The 17,985-nt window shown below is 40.4% G+C and overlaps 1 protein-coding gene across 4 annotated transcripts; it reads left to right on the top strand.

Moving 5' to 3' along the window:
• The first annotated feature begins 4,357 nt into the window (after positions 1-4,357).
• ESP (separase) lies at positions 4,358-17,285 on the top strand. Of its 4 annotated transcripts, none has more exons than XM_086519224.1 (27): positions 4,358-5,391; positions 6,109-6,286; positions 6,492-6,599; positions 6,780-6,908; positions 6,999-7,441; positions 7,550-7,664; positions 7,775-7,900; positions 9,016-9,300; positions 9,388-9,507; positions 10,009-10,230; positions 10,357-10,470; positions 10,550-10,693; positions 10,775-11,104; positions 11,190-11,279; positions 11,375-11,629; positions 11,709-11,832; positions 11,917-12,909; positions 13,140-13,374; positions 13,457-13,559; positions 13,645-13,824; positions 13,896-13,951; positions 14,076-14,293; positions 14,588-14,819; positions 14,899-15,412; positions 15,507-15,836; positions 15,934-16,021; positions 16,124-17,285. In XM_086519224.1, exons 1-27 carry the CDS (start codon positions 4,679-4,681, stop codon positions 16,624-16,626), a joined length of 6,948 nt encoding a protein of 2,315 aa, XP_086375350.1. In that variant the 5' UTR covers positions 4,358-4,678; the 3' UTR covers positions 16,627-17,285. The 4 variants fall into 4 exon arrangements, with proteins under 4 accessions (XP_086375350.1, XP_086375347.1, XP_086375353.1 ...); XM_086519221.1 differs by having other exon boundaries at positions 14,570-14,819; XM_086519227.1 differs by having other exon boundaries at positions 5,217-5,353; positions 14,570-14,819.
• The last annotated feature ends 700 nt before the right edge of the window (positions 17,286-17,985 follow it).

The raw sequence follows: 17,985 nt of genomic DNA, 5'->3' as shown, positions 1-17,985 counted from the left end.
CTTTGATCATGGTGCATTAGTGGAAACCATTAGCGTTTGCTATTGGTGATGCAGTGATAGCAACAAGTCGGACAATGCCTATGGTGGCTGGACACCGGTGAGCTGATCCCACTCAGTGAACACATGTTAGTGTTGGGGAGGACGAGCAAGTTGCATGTTGGGAAGGCAAATCACCATGTTCCTTATCTTGTCAATTTTTTGGTAGCATTGTGCTTCCTTGACGCAAGCAAGCAGTGTAATGAAAGTAAAAATAAAAAAAGAATGTCTTAAGTTTAAGGTTTTGAAAAAATTGTGGGGTGGTTTCCCATAAATTACAATGTTTGAATGCTTCTCCAAAAACGTGAAAGATTCACTTCCACCCAGATATGGTAGATTGGTTACTCCTCTTGAAGAAGAAGTCACGAGTTCAAATCTCCTCGGGATAGATCTTGGAGGCCCATGGGATTTTTCCTATGATAGTGGGGAAAAAACTTTCCTAATTTCATCTTCTTCCTCTATCTTTGGTGATAGTAAGTCACCAAACTATTCTCACCCAAAGCCTATTCTTTCAGCATATATATACTATTAGTATCTCTCTTTCCCAATATACCACACTCATCTCCCCATTTCACATACTAGATACCATTAAGTGATATGTAATAAAATTTACTATAGGGACTTGATAAACACATTGGTGCAAATACTCAAAAGGGCCTACACTAGATAAAGGGGCTTGATCATTTGTATGATAAGTATGAAAAGAAAAATAAAATTTCACAACAATAAAGATAGATCAGTTCTTACATATTATGCTTCAAGTAGGTGTTGACTTGCCATTGATCTTGATAATCTCCATAGCCATGATTGTTGCAAAACCAAGAATGTATCCCATGCTCTGATACCATTGAAATAGGCGATAGCATGGAGTGCTTGCAAAATACACAATAAAGCATACTATAGACAAAAACACCAATAGATGCAAACCTGAAAGATCGTATACATGTGTAAAAGAAGTATACATTTGAATGCATCCAAAACAACTTTTGTTTCCAATATCAAAGTAAGAAACATATGTTTCATCCATTCTTCTATTGAGCATGGGGAGATCTCAACTAAGACTACGTATGGAGACTTGTCCATCTCAACATCATGCATGTAAAGATTGAACATCTCATCTAAGAAAAACTTATCTTTATTCTCAGCCATTTTTATATTCTCATGCATATCCATATCTTTCCCCCCACTCTTCATTAAGTACCCATCCAATTTAACCACACCATGCTTGATATGTAAGACATCTTCTACACACACCTTAGGCTCCTTAACAAGAGCATCAAGCAAGGTAGAATCAACCATATTCACACGAGGCATAGCAAGAGCATCTCCGTCATTGTTCATACCCTTGAAAACCTTAAAATTCTCTTAATCAATTAAGGCATCGCTACCCACATCATCATACACATCATGAAGTTCCTCACTCTGATAGGCTCCTCACCAACAAGACAAGCAGTATTAGTTGCTTCATCACCGTTTGACATACGTTCACCCATAGCATATACTTGAGAACCTTCGTCATACACATCATCATCTTTCCATTGTTATCTTGCTTGACCTCCATCATGTGATCCTCGACTACCTCATCTACGAGAGAAGAACTCACAATAGCCACATTTGTATCACAAACAAACTCCTCTTTGTTAGAAGTATCAGCCATGTGACTTGGATATTCAACATGCTCATGCCCTTGCATTTGAGACTCATTCAAGATCATGATAGCCTTCTTACCTACATCCATCTTAGTAGCATCATCATCTTTGACATGAAGAGTGACATCAAATTGCTTAAACAACAAAGATGGCATACATTGAGTATTCTTCTTGATCTCATTATGCATATTCCATTCTTCTTTGACATGCTCGATAGAATGAAAACCATGGAAGTATTCATTGCATACCTTGTCCATGTTTATATCTAAAACACGAGACACATTTTCCTTCACATCTTCTTGCAATCCAAGTGATCCCTTGGGAATTTACAAGCACACGCCCACCCAAAAGACCACCATGGCAACTAGGAAGCACCTGCCCTATCGGAATTACAGTACATGCCAACCAATGCACTTGAGGAAAAGAGCTTCCCTTTTCACCAATCCTCTTTAAAACCACAGTTTCAAAGCGTACATACACCACAAAACATACAAGCTTCCACAACTTACTCTACAACAAACTGCCTGTGGGCTGCCATATCTTATACCCTGTGGGAAATTGACTATATCTCCCAAACCACAACTTCAAAAGGGATGCTTTCAAGCCTCAAAATTTTTTGCAACAAAAGTTATGAAGACCACAAATTTCAAATCTATGCACATCTATATGCAAAATTGGCATAGACAAAAAGCTGTCATGGCAAGGCTAGTTGAGGGCAAAAAAATGCATCAAAAAGCTGCACACCGAGCAAAGCCTGCAAATATCTGATATATTGGTTGAACTTTTTTATGTTTTTACACGAGTTTAAGCTATATACAAGTGATACTTGAAAAAACTCGCTAACGGGTACTTTCGATAACTCGGTAGCTGGCACTAGTCAAGCGACTTGCATTGCATGTACATGTGCTTGCAAAAGCAAGCTAAAAAACCCACAAAAAGAAATCCACACCTCCTTTTGACACACGGGGTCATGTCCAAATGCACAAATTTACAAAAAAAGGGGTGTCCAAAATGCGCACAACAACATGAAAGATTCGGCCCATCTTCAACCAAGGAAGTCTCAAATATTGAAAGAGGTAGCCTTTGAAGTGGTTGAGAGCTTGTCAATGCCAAAAAGAGAGGTGATTTAAGCATCCATGAATACAAAGAAGGATTTGGGGAATTATTTCCCAAAGAGGCTGAACAATAGTCCTCTACCCCTCTTCCATTGTGCAGTCCCATATATCACCCCATCTTGAGCAACAAGGAGAGGAAGTTGACAAGGCACAACCTCAAGGTGAAAATGTGGGGACTCCTCAAGAAAAGGTGGTGGAATGTACCTTGGTAAACTCCCCATGGATGGAGAACAAGGCAATGAGGTCATATAACAATTTAGGATGTAATAATGGCAAGAATAATTGTCCTTGTTCATGAAACCTACTTTCCACCATTCAACTAACTATATTATTATTTGGTGAAGATAGCAAGTAATAAACGAAGCACTCAATCTATTCTAGAACAATTCCTCTTGTAGATTTGTAGACCCCAATCCAAGCTTTGATATATTCTTGCCACTAGTGTTCATCAAACCATAATCTAATTATCTAAAAATCTTAATTATTACTCTAAGTTTGTGTTGATTGTAATTGTTGGCCCTAGCATACAAACTATCATTATAAGTTTATTGCCATAGACATTTTAAAAAGCATCCCTTATTAGGTCAAGGAAACCAAACCCAAAAGATTACAACAAGAAGGTTAACTTGTCATGGAGGTGTTAGTGTTCTTGTCATAAAGTCCCCATACCTCACTACTATAAGAAGTCCACTTGGTTCCATCAAAATTTTAGACCACGGTTGTGTAAATTAAATTGGAGCAATATAGACTACTCTTGAAAAATAAAAGGAGGATTGGTTTTTTGACTATGCAATTTAAGACATAGGCACCTAATAAAAAATATTTCATTGGTATTGGAGGGATAAAATTAAAACTTGCCAACATTACCATACTTTTCACATTTACAAGCCATCATGGGACAAGTGGGAGGCATTTGCATAGGTTCATGGCCATGAAATGCTAGCCTTTTTGGTCTTGTGAGAAGGCCTTAGTTTCCCTTGCCACAGGTCATCTAATCATTTATAATTGTGTTTGGTGTGATCACATTTCATCTTTTTTGTAGTTTACAATATATGATGGGCACTTGATAAAGCATGTCATTAGTATTGGAGGGGCAAAATTAAAGCTAATATTATGATACTTTTCACGTTCTATTGCCATCATGTGACAAGCTAGAGGCATTTGGAAGGTGGATGGCCATGAAACGCTAGCCTATTTGGTCTTCTAAGAAGGCCTTAATTTCACTCCCAAAGCTGAGAGCATCTTCAATTTTCACAATGTGTAACACCTACTTGCATTTTTGTTTGCCATACCAATGAGCGAGGTTGTATTAAGCTCTAGTCAAGGGCCCATGTAAAGATCAAGATTACAAAAGGCTGGTATGGTAAACACGACGAGAATTCTACTCGCCTTTCACACATTACACATTTTTGTCTTTCTCAAGGTGCAAAGTATTATGTAGCTAATTTCAATTGTGTTTATTTTTCCCCCTTAATATTCCTTTTAGAAGGCTATGGTTAAAATTTCACCTTGTTACAATTACATTGCAATTAAAATCTCACCTTGTTGGGCACTTAAATTTTTGCCATTCCTGGCTTGGGCGGGAGGCTATGTTGGTTCAAAGTTTCGAGCTGATTTGCGTGAGCAGCAGCTGAGAACTTTTCCTTCATCGTCGTTTTGATCTCCGAGGTTCGTGCTTCCTCATCACAACTGCGTTGCACCAAATGTACCTTCGGGGTCTCTCTCTGGCTGCCTCAGGGTGTCTCAGAAGGAAGAAGTTGTTGAACTCAGATTGAGGAGCTGCGCCATGGAGGTTCTTAAGTTTTAGGGCACCAATTCTTCAGAAACTTTGAGGACAACACTTTGTTGAAGCCTAGGCTGCTCACATTTCTGACTCCAATGGTTCTCAAAGATAAGAAGACAGGTGCACCCAAAAGGACTGCAAAAACTGAAAATGATGGAGCACTCATTCTCTTCGATCTTGAAAATTTGCATGCATCAAATATTCTGCCTTCTCTCAAGTCCTTCCTTGGACCTGTTCACAAGCTGCAGGTCTCTTCAGGCAAGGAGAACTCTGCCAAGCATCACCTCGCAAAACAGTTTGTGCCCTTCTTAGCTCAAGTGCTGAAGCTGTGTTCAAAAGGACTTTCTGATTTGCCATCCTCAGAGAAATCTGAAGTCAAGATGAAAGCAGATGAGCTCTTTTTATGCTTCGAATTTGCATTGGACTGCTTCGAGCAACTTCGCCAATGGCTGGTGGGGTCTCCATTCGAAATTGAGATGCAGAGATCATGGCTAGTTCGCCGTTACATTGCATCAAAAAGATTTCATGAAGCTTTAGGTCAAGATTTGCAGCTTCTATTCTCGTTACGGATGCTTGTTGGCACTCAAGACAAGATAAATCATATCAGATTTGAAGGCTGTAAGGAAAAGGATTACAACTTGAAGCTACCTGATCCAGATTATGCTCAGGACTTGCCACAAAGTGTTGTAGTACTTATAATAGGGGCTGCAACAGATTTTGTGGTTAGTGCAACTGAGATTGGAATAACAGATTTGACATTGTTTGAGAAGGTGATTGTTGCAACACAAGAGATTGAACCGTGGTTGAGGTACTTTATGATTATTGATGCAGGGAAATTCTTGTTATCTTTCATTTTTCATGTTTGTGCGATCCATCTCCATATGGGTTGCAGTCAGTAGTTGCTCATCCCATAAGTCATAGGTATCATTTCATTCCTGGTTGGCACTATCTACTTGATTGTAGGAAGTTGCAGCTAAATCAATGTGGATACTCCGACGTATTTAATTTCCTACCATAGATTTAGCCCCAATACACAACAGGAATGATAAAGTTGCTATGGTTATTGGTAACATGGAAGAGGAAGACACGGGTTTAATGAAAAGACATAGGGGGTGAGTGTTGGGTGATGGAGATGTCGTGGCTTTTCGGCTAGCGCTGTTTTCATTTGACAAGATTGAATGTATTGATGGATGAGAAAAAAGATGGCTGTTTGCCTTATGTTATTTAAGAGGGAGAAAGAACTAGAAACAAGTGAAAGTGTGCTAGCATTCACTTTGAGTGTAAGACTATCTGAGATAGAAGGCTACATGTTTTTCAGAATAGGCTTTTGTCATATCAGAAACATCGTGCATTGCTAAAATGTGGTCTCTCTTCTTATGTATCGGAAACCTTAAGTCAACATGTTTTATGTGCATAAGCCAACATAATATTTTATTTGACAGTATTTAAGCTTTTAGTGAAATGATGTCAAGGATGCAGTCTTATTGTGGTGCTTGCTAATTCGAATCTTTTTTCTGTACCACAGGAAATTAGAGTTGGATAAAGCAGAGAAGCAAAGAAGTCTTCTGTTTAGAGAGCTCAACAAGTGCGTGATGGCAATTTTGTCAGATAGCTCCTGCACTCGGACCGAACTTGTTGAATCTTTAAGTTATTTAACACTTCATCAATGTGCTCTATCTTCTATGAGCAGCCACTTTTGCAAGGTAGCGTTGATCAGGTCATGGGCTCTTTGCATGATCAAATTTTGTAAAAGTTCAAGTCTTGGCATGAAGAATCAACTAAGTAAAAATCTCTGCAGCTCAAACTCAAGGATATTTTGCTTTGATTTTTCTTCTACAATAGCTCGAAGAGCTGACTCCTGAGTGCATCCCTTTTCATTTGACATGGATCATCATGATTTCCTTCCAGGTTGCCAGGAGTATATGCTCAAAGCTCAGCTCCCAGGGGCTGGAAAATACCGAGCTGGCAATTAAAGTGTGTGAAGATGCTTTGTCCAAAATTGGTGAATCAAACCAGGTATTATTGCTGCACTTTTGCACCCAAGGTTGTAATAGGCCTAGTAGTTGCTTAGTGCAGATTGTGCGTTCTTTTGTATAAATGTGATTATCATACTAGGAGACGACCTCTCTTGTTCCCTGAGACAGTAACGTCCCTTGTAGAGCAGAATCGTTGACAAATGCACAAACTCGTTCACAGCTACAAGGAGTACGTGGGACTCCGGAGATGCTGGAACTTGTCGAGTGTTATGCTCGGCTTTGTCATACTGCTAATAAAAACTTTACCGGGTGGGAACACATACGGGGAGCAACTGACAAGCATTCAGAGGTATCAAGTCTGGAATGGCATTTCAAAGTATTTTCTGAAGTAAGGAGTCTTGAATGGAACTTCAGAGTTTTTTTTGGAAATATGATGCAGGATACACCAATGATGGCAGTAGCTGGGTACTATGCGGTTGGTTTAGTCTTGTCTTGTAGTTCATTCAACGCCAACTGTCAACAAAGTGTCATGTCAGAAATTCACTCAACAAATGGCATTCTTGAGCAGAGCATTTGTAATGTACTGAAAGTTGCTATCAAGGCTGGACGAAAGGTTCTGGTGTGCATCAACAGTAGTTCAAAGCTTCAACCAGCTGATGCTGGCAGTGAAAAGGACAAATTGGCAAGTAAAAGAGAGAGCAAAAGTCTTGTGAATCTGTACAGAGCATTGGACTTTTTTCGCAGATCAGCATTCAATTATGCTCAGAGCCAATGGGATGCATTCATTGCAAGAAACCAGGACTTCCATGTGCAACAGGAGCTTCTAGGAACTTTGAGACAATGCTTGATGCTATTCTGTGAATTGCTTAATGCTGGGCTTGGGTATGCTTCTGTGTTTCTTGTGAACATTGCTTTCACATGCTTGAGTGGGTTGTATGACGTGTTTCTTTGTAAATGCATGGTTTGAAAGATGAACTATTATGTGGGCAGATGTGACAGCTTAACACCTGATGAATCAGAGTTGTTTAGAAAAGGAAGCAGGTCATACTTCCTTGCAGCTAATGGCGCCCTGAAGCTTTCACTGCTTGGACAAGATGGCAACAAGGTTATCAATTTGTCTGGTTGTGACATTGTCAACAGACTTCTTGGAATTCCCAAATTATTCTCACAAGTGTCTTATTCATCATTTGAGTGCAACTTTGATCATGTCTGCAGGAGAGTGTCAAACTGATCAGTAACTCTCTGGGTGCTTCTTTTGCTGGTCAAGAGGAGCTGAAATGGCTCTTGTCCTCAACTTACAATATGGGAGTTCAATTGTTCAACATGAAGCTCCACGACTTGGTATGTCTCTACATTGGATCAGTTATTGAGTATGGTGAAGTGTTTGGCTTGTTTTGAGTTTTCTAATTGAAGTTTGTAAGGCGTGTGGATCAGGAAGTAACCTTACAGGTCTAGAAAGCAGATAAGAGCCCTTTTAGTTTCAGCCACATAAGAAATGTTGTGTGGTATGGGGTCTTGAAAGTAAATTTAGATGTTCAGTGGTGAACACTTAAGTATGTGACAATCTAAAGGCACTTGAAAGGCCAAAGAAGACAACAAAAATGGGTTGGTGGGGTATGTTTCAATCAAAAGTTGATGTCATGAGTTCTCATTACCATGGTTTGGAACGGATGTGGGCCAGGTAGTTGGTTTCAGGTCAGAAGCCATCAAATCACATCCTGTATTATGATTGCAGTTATATTCATATACACGACTTCTTGCATTTTTAGTGCTAACTTGCACCACTCGGTGATGCCACAAACGCTTATAAGAAACTTGGTGCACAAACTAAAGAAGTTAGAAGCTATCAAAGGCCCTGTTGCATAGAGCCTTTCTTTTGTTAATGATCTTTGTTTTTGCAGTTGTATACATGGGTCCAACTTTTTGCATGGCTGATCAACTATGTGTGACTAGGTGAGGAGCAATTCTGGGATCTGTAGAACTTCCCAGTTACATGCATTTGAACCCATTTAACCTTCTTTTGCGACTATTGTAAATGTTATCATACCTGAAGTTACTCATGAAAAAAGGCTACTAGAGCCTTGTGTAGCATTCATATTGGAAAAGTGAGTATGCTTTAGATATCTGGAAAAATAAGAGAACAGGTCTTAATTTAGACGAATTTTGGGTTCATTTACGCAGTTCAGTTACCAGTGCCTTCAAAACAATAGATAATCTGTCCTCAAGGATCTTGAATGAAGAAGTCGGAGGCTGAGAATTTTAGCTAAGAACGTTCCCTTCGGTTGCAATCAAGAGTTTAATAATTCACTTATTAGTATAGCTCAAAAGCAAAAAATGATACTCGGCACTTATGTTTTGGTTGTGAATTTAGCTGAGTACAATGTGTAATGTTTGACAGGAAACGCCTTTCTGTCAGGCTGGCATATTCACGGTTTTTTTGTTACTTTTGGCTTTAGGCATGTCATCCTTTCAAGATATCTTATGCAGCTGCCTGGGAAAGAGTATTACGTAGCAATTGCAAATCGACTTCAGATGCATCTGATGCCCAGTTAACCGAATATAGTAATCTTGTATCAGATGCATGCACAAAGAGTCACATTCTCTTTGACACTCTGATTCGTAAGAATCTTCCTCAAGAGGCACTTGAATTGTTTCGCGAGAGCATGGTAAGATGGGCTCGAGCAGGTCTAGCTGGTGTCAAAAGAGATTCTTCTCACTCCATTCTGCAGCTCTGGCTCAAGGTGAAAACCTCTTTTGTTGGCATGCAGTGTATCCCAATTTGATTTTAATATTTACATGTGGTAATATATTTGTGAGCTTGTGCACAGAATTTTTTTTCCATGAAGCTTACGAACGATCAAGATGATGGCAAGAATTTGATGTGCTCTTTCGCACTTCAGTTTCACCCTCCATTACCAAGTGATGCTGTAGGCCTACTTTTAGAGGAGGTACACCTCACCAACTCTATTTGCTTGTACCTCATAGTATGTGGTCTCTTGTACACTATGTGCTTATCATTTGCACTTAAATGGTTGTAGACTGGTTGCAACAACTTGACTGCTTATAGCAGTTAATAACTACATTGTCTAGACTTTGAATAATACTCCTTTGGTTATTGGACTAATTTAGTTTGCCTTGCTTCGAGCTAATTTTGAATATCCACATTGGAGTCACTGTATTTGCTAGTGTTTATGTCTAATCTCTTACCATGTATTTCACAAGATGTCTACTAGTTTGTGTTGTGGAATCGTGCCAGACCTCAGGTGATGCATCGGTCACAATGGACATCACTATGATGGCTAATTATGTGTCTGTGTAGTTGTTTTCAATTCGTGCAATGTGTACTTTCAAGCCTTATGGTAAATGAGGGGCTCTTAGGGAGCCTATTGGTGTGAGCACACTTCTTCTGAGGTGATCATAGAAATTAGTCTTTGATTGGGGTGCTGCAGGAGCTTTCATTCTATGATAACATGAAGGAATCAGACACTGGTCTCACCCTAAAAATGAAGAGGAACATATTGGATCTTCTGCAAGAGCAAGTTTATACAACCGACTCATTTTATTTGCAACAATCGCGTGTACTTCGGGAGAAAGCAAAATTGTGCAGGTTGGATGGCGTGGAAGGATATAATGGCTGCCTAAGTTACTTGACACAAGCTATTGACCTTTTGGTACAGTTGTGAGCTACATGTACCATGAGTCTGTTTAAAATCACTAGTACTGAAAAATTAACTTTGGTAGTGTAATGATCTCAATCTTTTGTAGATTATATACCAATGATTCTTGTTCTTTGTCAGATGAAGAATATGAAAGGGAGCGATGACAGTGTGTTGGTGCATGTAAAGCTCCAACTAGCAACAGACTATTTTTTAAAAGCATGTTGTCTGCAAGAAATCAACCCATCAGAAAATGTAAAGTGCTCTTGTGCGCTTTGTGTTGTTTGAAACTCGAAATCATTGATACTATCTCAGTTGTTTTTTGCATTTTTAGGATTTTCTGGAAGACATCCTTAATGGGTCACGCATATGTGAAGATTTATTTTCCAGCAAACCATTTTTAGATGAACTACTTTTGGCGCATTTACCTGCTGTGACTGGGTTGCTACAAAATGTGGCAGATTTATTGGCTTTCAAGGTAGGACCCAACAAAAAAACTGAAGCAATTTCTCTTGTTGATAGGTGTTGGTATTTGATTTTCTTTTGTTTCCAATGCCAGGGTAATTCCAGTCTGCAGTATGGTATTTACAGTTTGCTACTGGATATTGCATCCGCAAGCCATGCAGACCCAGAAGAGGCACTTACAAGAGTTTTTGCTGATAGAAAGCTGAGCCATATGTTTTGCTGCAGTCCTTTTCTCCACATTCTGAAGGATCTTGTGCGACAAAAATTGGGATTGGACCTGGACTCAAAAGTTTTTCTCAAACATTTGATCAGAAGTTATCCCAACACCTTACTTTCTGGGTTCCTGTGTGAAGTTCTAAATGGTTATGATCATGGTGATGATTTGGCCACGTCTTCCTGGACAGAAATGGCTCATATTTTAGATGTAAGTTGAGGCATGTCATAAAATATATATGTTCTGAAAATGCTGTCTGTGGTGTATTTGATGTGTTGACAGCTTTTGTTGACAGACTTCCAACACCAATGACAGTGTGTTCAAAGCATCTCAAGCATTGTTCATGCTTGCGGAGCATAGGCTACATAGCGGAAATCTGGAAGAGGTAAGAAGGTTTGGTCAAATTCTAGCAGCATTATCATTTTCCTTTGGCCTGTGTTATTGAGGACCAACTTTGACTATGGTATGTTCTTTCTGAAGGCCTTCAGGAATGCTAAAGAAGCCCTCCGGTTCCGTTTGAAGTTGCTGAATCGGAGTTTCAAAATCTCAAGCAAATTCCCTTTCCCCATTGATGCCAAACTGGATGCAGTAGACACCACTCAAAGAGTGCTATGTTTTGACGCATTTGGATATGTAGCTGTCAAAAGCTGGCCTGATATGAATTTATTAAAGAGACCTGAAGTGGGTCCCAGTCAATGGCAGATTATTTGTGATTATTTGGAAAGCCTTATGCAAGTATGTATCGCTGATCCTTTCTCTCCCTGTGGATTTATTATCACTATAATCTCTAGATTCTCACTCATGCTTTGTTCAGACTGGAGTTCTAAGTGAAATGTTGGGGCTGGTTGATGATGCGGACAGCAGTTTTTGTGAAGGGTCCCAAATTGCGAAATCACTCTGCCTTCCATTTGCAGAGGGACTTTTCCAGTCATGCCTAGGTTGCTGTCCAAATTTCTGACATATTTGATGCTACTTAATTTATAGCTTGGGTCTGTAATTTTTAAATTTGGCAAACTTTGCAGGAGAAACACAAAGAAAGCGTCACCTCTGGGACCTCTCTATAAGCAGCTTCGAAACGGCCAAGCAACTTTTTGACCAGTGTGCAATAGGGTCCATTTGTGAACATTGCATACAGCTGGCAGAAGTTTCACTTGGTATTCGACTTGCGGATTTGAAACGTCATCAAAATGGTGGAGATTCATTGGAGTCCATCAAAGCAGCAAAGCTTGCTCTTGATCAGTACATAAGTGCAGAGAAAGAATTGTCATGCCTCTTTGCCGATCTTACCAAAGTTGATGTAAATGATCTTCAACACAATTCAAAAGTGGGAGATGCGTGCTCAAAAATGTTTCAGAACCTGCCTCTGACATCTATTTGTCCTTTAGAGAACATTAAGCCTGCAAGACAAATTCAAAACTCTACCAGAAGGCGCAATCTGTGCTCAAACAAGAGCCTTACTTGTGTAGAGGAAAAGTCTAAACGGTCAAGCAAAAGTAGGGCAGAGATGCAGCCGTGCAAAATGCCAGAGGCACCTATAGCATCTGAACTGGCAGATGAACACAGCAGTTCTGAAAATAGATATCATACAAGACACAAAGCAGCAGCAAAACCACGGGGCATAGTTGCACTACCTGAAGACACCATAGAAGAGCTATGTGTTGAGGCCTGTATGAAACTAAATGTTCAAAACTCGAAGAAACATCCTGTCGAAGAAAGTCAATTAGTAACCAAGAAAGAAAGAAAACAAAGCACAAGAAGAAAATGTCTGGCTCAACAGGCAGTTGATGAAGTGAACAGTGATCGTGCTTTGAAGGAGGGTACAAGCCTTGAAGAATCTGTGACAAAACGTGATAAAGCTCTGGAACAACCATCTCAGAACTTGGGAGTCTGGAAGCTATGCTGTGCCCACAAAAGTGTCAGAGCATGGGAGGAGCAATTCTCTCTGCAGAAGTGGATTGATAACCAATATATATTACGTGGGAGACGTTTGTTGGCTAGAGTGCTCCTGCAGAAAGGTATGAGTACACAACGTGTCTCTTTGTCTCCTATGCAGCCCTGTTAGTTACTGTGTCAGCTCTGCATATTAATTCTGCTGAATTGTTTTTTGTTCCTTAAAAATTGAATGAATTTGAGAAATATCAGATGGAGTTTGTAAGGGCCTTGAACAGAAGCCGGAAGGGATCATATTTGCATTGACGAAATGTTCACTTATAGTCATCTAACTTTTTCAATTTCTTTACCACAGCAAAATGCGCGATTCTTGTGGCAAGTTCTCATGAGGTGCACAGCCAGTTTTTCAGAGCATTGGGAGTGCTCAGGGAAGGTAATCGGTCTGTTCTAGAATCATCCTGCCCATCTTCGCCTTGTGGGCTTGAGTGCCTTGTCACAGGAGCATCAAAGCATTTTAGGATTGAAGAAGCATCTCTATTTTACCATATTGGCATGTATGCTTTGAGGCAAGAAACTTGCAAGGGCCCAAGGTAGCTTTTCCATTTTAAAGGGTTTATGGTTACAGCTTTTCACAAGGTTCTCAAAAGTAATATCGATTCGATGGCTCTGCAGGGCTGGCTGTTGCTTGTTTGCAAGTATGGGTGTATCCACAGCTTCAAAGTGGCTTTGTCATGCATTTTTGTTATGCAGGGAGATGCCTCGGCTTCTGTGCAAGGTATGATACTCTGCTTTCTCTATGCTATACATGTTGTCGCCTTCTCTTCAACACATGTAATGGCTTTTGTTATTATCTCTACCAGGTTGCAAGGATTCTTGCAATTCTTCATGTCCAAAAGGACCTAGGAGGTCCGTTCGACTGTTTTTTGGAGGGGTTTCGATCAAGCCGGACAGCTCCCTACTTTCATCAGCTTTCGCTAGGTGCAAGTACAAGGCAACAATATATCTCCACATTGGATGCTAGAAAAACTGAAAAATTAAAGGTGGTTTATAAAATCCTTCCTGTCAAACTTTCAGCTTCAACTGTGCATTGATAGTTCAAAGTTTTTTCCAGATGCCAGAAATAAAGGATGCTGGCTGCAGCATTGATAAGATGCAGGAGGCACTCAGGTTTTTCATTTATCTGCATTAATTTACCAATCAGTTATTATGCTCATATTTTTCAGATGCCAAATTTTCTCAAAACAGCTCTTTTACCTGCAAGAAGGTGACCTAAACTGGCAGAATTTTGCAGGGTTTGTCCAAGTACAATTAATGATCTCCAGGAAGCCATAGAAGAGGAAATTCATTTGCCTTGTCCAGCAGTTTGCCTAAGCCTCGTTGATTGGGAAATGCGATATCTCTATGGTGATCAGGAGGAAGTCCCTAGTGATGCCTGGCTTCTTGTTAGTCGCTTTGATTCCAACTCTGGCCCCTTGTCTATGCTACTTCCATGTGCTCCTCTTCCAAATAGTAAGTTTCCTCAGGAGAAAGGAGCTAAGAAAAAAAGCTTTTGTGAAAGGTTCTGTGGCTAGGCCATTTTTCCTACCTGCTTAGTAGCACTTCATTGTCTGCTGCTTCTACATGATTTTACATGTTCTTCATTTGTTTGAGTTCCTTTTATTCTTCTCTCAATTCATATCCCATTTGTATCTCCACAAATTCTTGTTAATTTGTATGCAAAGTCCGATCTTGATTCATGTTGAGCAATCATGAGTTTTGTGGAGGAATTTAACAACGTGATTGCAGCTTATCTATCTTCGCCAGGGTTTATTGCTTCTCAGTGCCCATATGACTTGGAGGTTTCAGCAGAAGCCCTGTCAGCTCTGGAATCTGGAATAGAGACTGCATTTGAGAATCTGGACACAAACTTCAAATCTATTCTGGATGAAAGTCGGCGGTCTACCTCTGGGGGCCCAAGCCTGAGCTCATTGGAGGAAAAGAGTAGGTGGTGGGAGTGGAGGATGGATCTTGACTCTCGACTTGCATCACTATTGAGGTGACATCAATATGAAACTTTGCAAATGTGTCCCATTTTAAATGCTCATCCTTAGACTCTCTGTTATTCTGGATGACAGAGGTATGGAGGAGGTGTGGTTGGGACCTTGGAAGTCGCTTTTACTTGGAAAGTATTCTGGCAAGGGCTCAGCTGCTTGGAAATCTAGTGCAGAGGCATTCAGAAGCAATCTGGAATCCATTACTAAGACTGGTCCTTTCAACGTAGACTTAATTCAACTATTGTTACAAGGAGGAGACTTACTAAGTAGGGGAGAGCTTGAGAGGGGCATTGCCTGTCTTCTTGAGTGGAAAATGTGCTCACAGTTTCCCAAGCATGGGCTGTCAAAGGTTTCCAAGAATGGCACTCCCAATTCAATATCTGGTGGATTGTTAAGCAGGGCAATCAATGCCTTCCTGGAATCATTCAAAACAGCAATTCAACATGGAGCATCTCTTCCTGTGACATCTTCAGAGAAAGCAAACTCTCTTCTGTCTTGTGTGACAGAAAAGAACCCCTCTATGGCTTTGCATGGAATGGAGGAGATTGAATCGTATCGAGAACCTGTCGTTCTTGTGCTGGATGGACTTCTCCAGGTCTTCGTTGCAACATTTACCCCATAAATAAAGCCTTTATATCATAGCCAAATCTCACTAACCAAATTACGTCTGTCGCTTTCAATGCTCATAGGTTTTGCCATGGGAAAGCTTGCCAGTGTTGAGAAGAAATGATGTCTACAGAGTTCCTTCTTTAGGCTGCATGAAAGCACTTATGATACACACATGCTTTTTAGAATCGCTTACCAGCAGGCAAGATAATTCAGGAAATTGTGCAATAAAGCACGAGGAACGATGCAATGGTGTTGTGGCAGCAACTGCTTTTGAATCCTCTTTGCCTGCAACCACTGTTGTTCCTACAATCAATCCTTGCAATGCCTACTTTTTGCTTAATCCAAGTGGGGATTTAGGAAGTACGCAGGCTGCCTTTGAAGACATGTTCAGAGGTCAACAAGGATGGGAGGTATTCAGTGCTGCACTTTTGCATATTATTGGTCTCCAATGTTACAGAATGTATCTGCTTGTCAGTATTTAAATACTTGCTTATAACGATCCTGCAGGGAAAGGTGGGCCAAGTGCCTACAGTAGATGAGTATATGGATGGCCTTCTTAGGCATGAGCTCTTTGTGTATCTCGGCCATGGGAGCGGTATCGATCTTGAAATAACTTTCTTTGAATATGCTTCTTGTTGACTGGAATCAAGGGATTGTGTTTCTCATCCTTTTGTTTGCTTGTCTTTCTCGTCTACAGGAGATCAGTACCTTCCAGAGAGAAGGATGAGGAAAATGGACCGTTGTGCAGCTGCATTGCTCATGGGATGTAGCAGTGGTCGTCTCTCTAGAAGAGGGGATTATGAGCCTGTTGGAGTACCCTTGTGGTATTTGATGGCTGGTTGTCCAACAGCAATTGCCAACCTTTGGGATGTCACTGATGGTGACATTGATCGGTTTAGCAGAGTTTTACTTCAGAACTGGCTTGCCTCCAACATTACACATGACAATGATGGCAGCTCTCAAACAAATGATTCAATTCAGATTCAGTGCCAGAAAGCGAGAAAGAGAGGACAGAAAACATGCAAGAAGGGGAATAGCTCCATTAGTCTTTTGCTGTCAAATGTGGATGAGCGAATTGCCAGAGCAGCATGGACAGCATCGCATATTGGGGAAGGCAGGAATACCTGCAGGCTGCCAAATCTTATTGGAGCTTCACCTGTATGCTATGGCATTCCAACTCTTGTAAAGAGAAAACCATGATAATTTTTCCCGATGCAGATCTTTCACAATATTACTGGTTACAAGATGAGCACACCTCTCAAGGTCATGCCTGTCCCTTTAAAGGCTGTTTTTCCAGCCTAAGGTATGATGAAAAGGATATTATCCTAAGGCTACCAAAGATTGGGGTTGCCTACATGACTAGTCGTGTCCTGTGCAATTTCACGGTACACAAGGTCACTTCTCGCTATCTTGACAGATGCCACGAGAGCTCCTATGTTCAATTTTTGAATTGCCTGACTTTACCTTGGGAAGACATGAAGTAGCTGGCAGAGGAATTGCAACGAGGAGCCATGAAAGAGTTGGCTGCATCCTGTAACAAGCTCTGCATTTTTGTAAACATTTTTACGCCATCAAACTTGGCGAGAATTTTATCGGCAGCTTGCAAAGCCAAGATGGACTGGGATCAAGCAGCACTGGAAGGAATAGCTCTGGCTATCTTTGTCTTGCAGCCGAAGTCCTGCCCGTCTTGTATCTTTGTGGATAAGCTAAAGCACCAATACCATCAAGAGCACATTGTAGCATGACCATACGATAAGTTGTAAGCATTTGTCTAAGTGTAACAGTAAGGGATGCCATTAAGCTTTACAGCTTTGTGAGTGTAAAGAATTATTTTCAAAAAGCAAAACAGCTTTTCTTGAGTGGATTGTCATCTGATCATGTGATAATCTGCTGTGTGGTGCTTATCATCATGTCATTATGTAAAGAGGGGACCCTTTTCTCGTTTACCACTCAGTGGTTGAATGCTTTTCTCAGTGAGGAATCAATGGTATTAGAGTGCTCAGAACATACTAGAACCACATCGCCATATTGGAACAACTAATCTTTCTTAAACTAAAGATGATTTAACCATCTGAGTTGTGCATGGTAGTGAGAAGCTGGTTAACAATTCGTGAACCTTATGTATATCATTGATTGATCAAATTGCATGACTTTAGGCTTCCTTTTCCAGGGTACATTCGTGTTCGACTACTGTCACAAGCTTCTCGCTAATCAAATCCTCAAGCTCACCTCTAAACCGGCTTTGTTTGGACCAGGGGATTGTAGGTTGAATATCTCAAAATACACTATGGACACCCTTTGTTCAAATTGAGCGGAGAATGTCTCATGAGTTTAATGCATTTTTGGCTAGTCGTGGGATAAAACACCAGTATAGACCTTGGCAAAATGGTGTTGTTGAGAAGAAAAACATGTCGAATTATGGAGAAGGCACATCGTAAGGTCAACAAGAGTCAAGCTTTTTCACATTTGTTTTGGCTTGAAGCTGTCATGTGTGCTACCTATGCGTCCTAAAGTTTTACAATCTAAGACTCTTTATGAAGCATGACATGATAAGAAGCC

The sequence above is a fragment of the Adiantum capillus-veneris genome, chromosome 1, assembly GCF_014529385.1.
Source record: "Adiantum capillus-veneris isolate H3 chromosome 1, ASM1452938v2, whole genome shotgun sequence".
NCBI lineage: Eukaryota > Viridiplantae > Streptophyta > Polypodiopsida > Polypodiales > Pteridaceae > Adiantum > Adiantum capillus-veneris.
The sequence above is the reverse complement of the archived record's forward strand: the minus strand, read 5'-3'. Positions and strand labels throughout refer to the sequence as shown.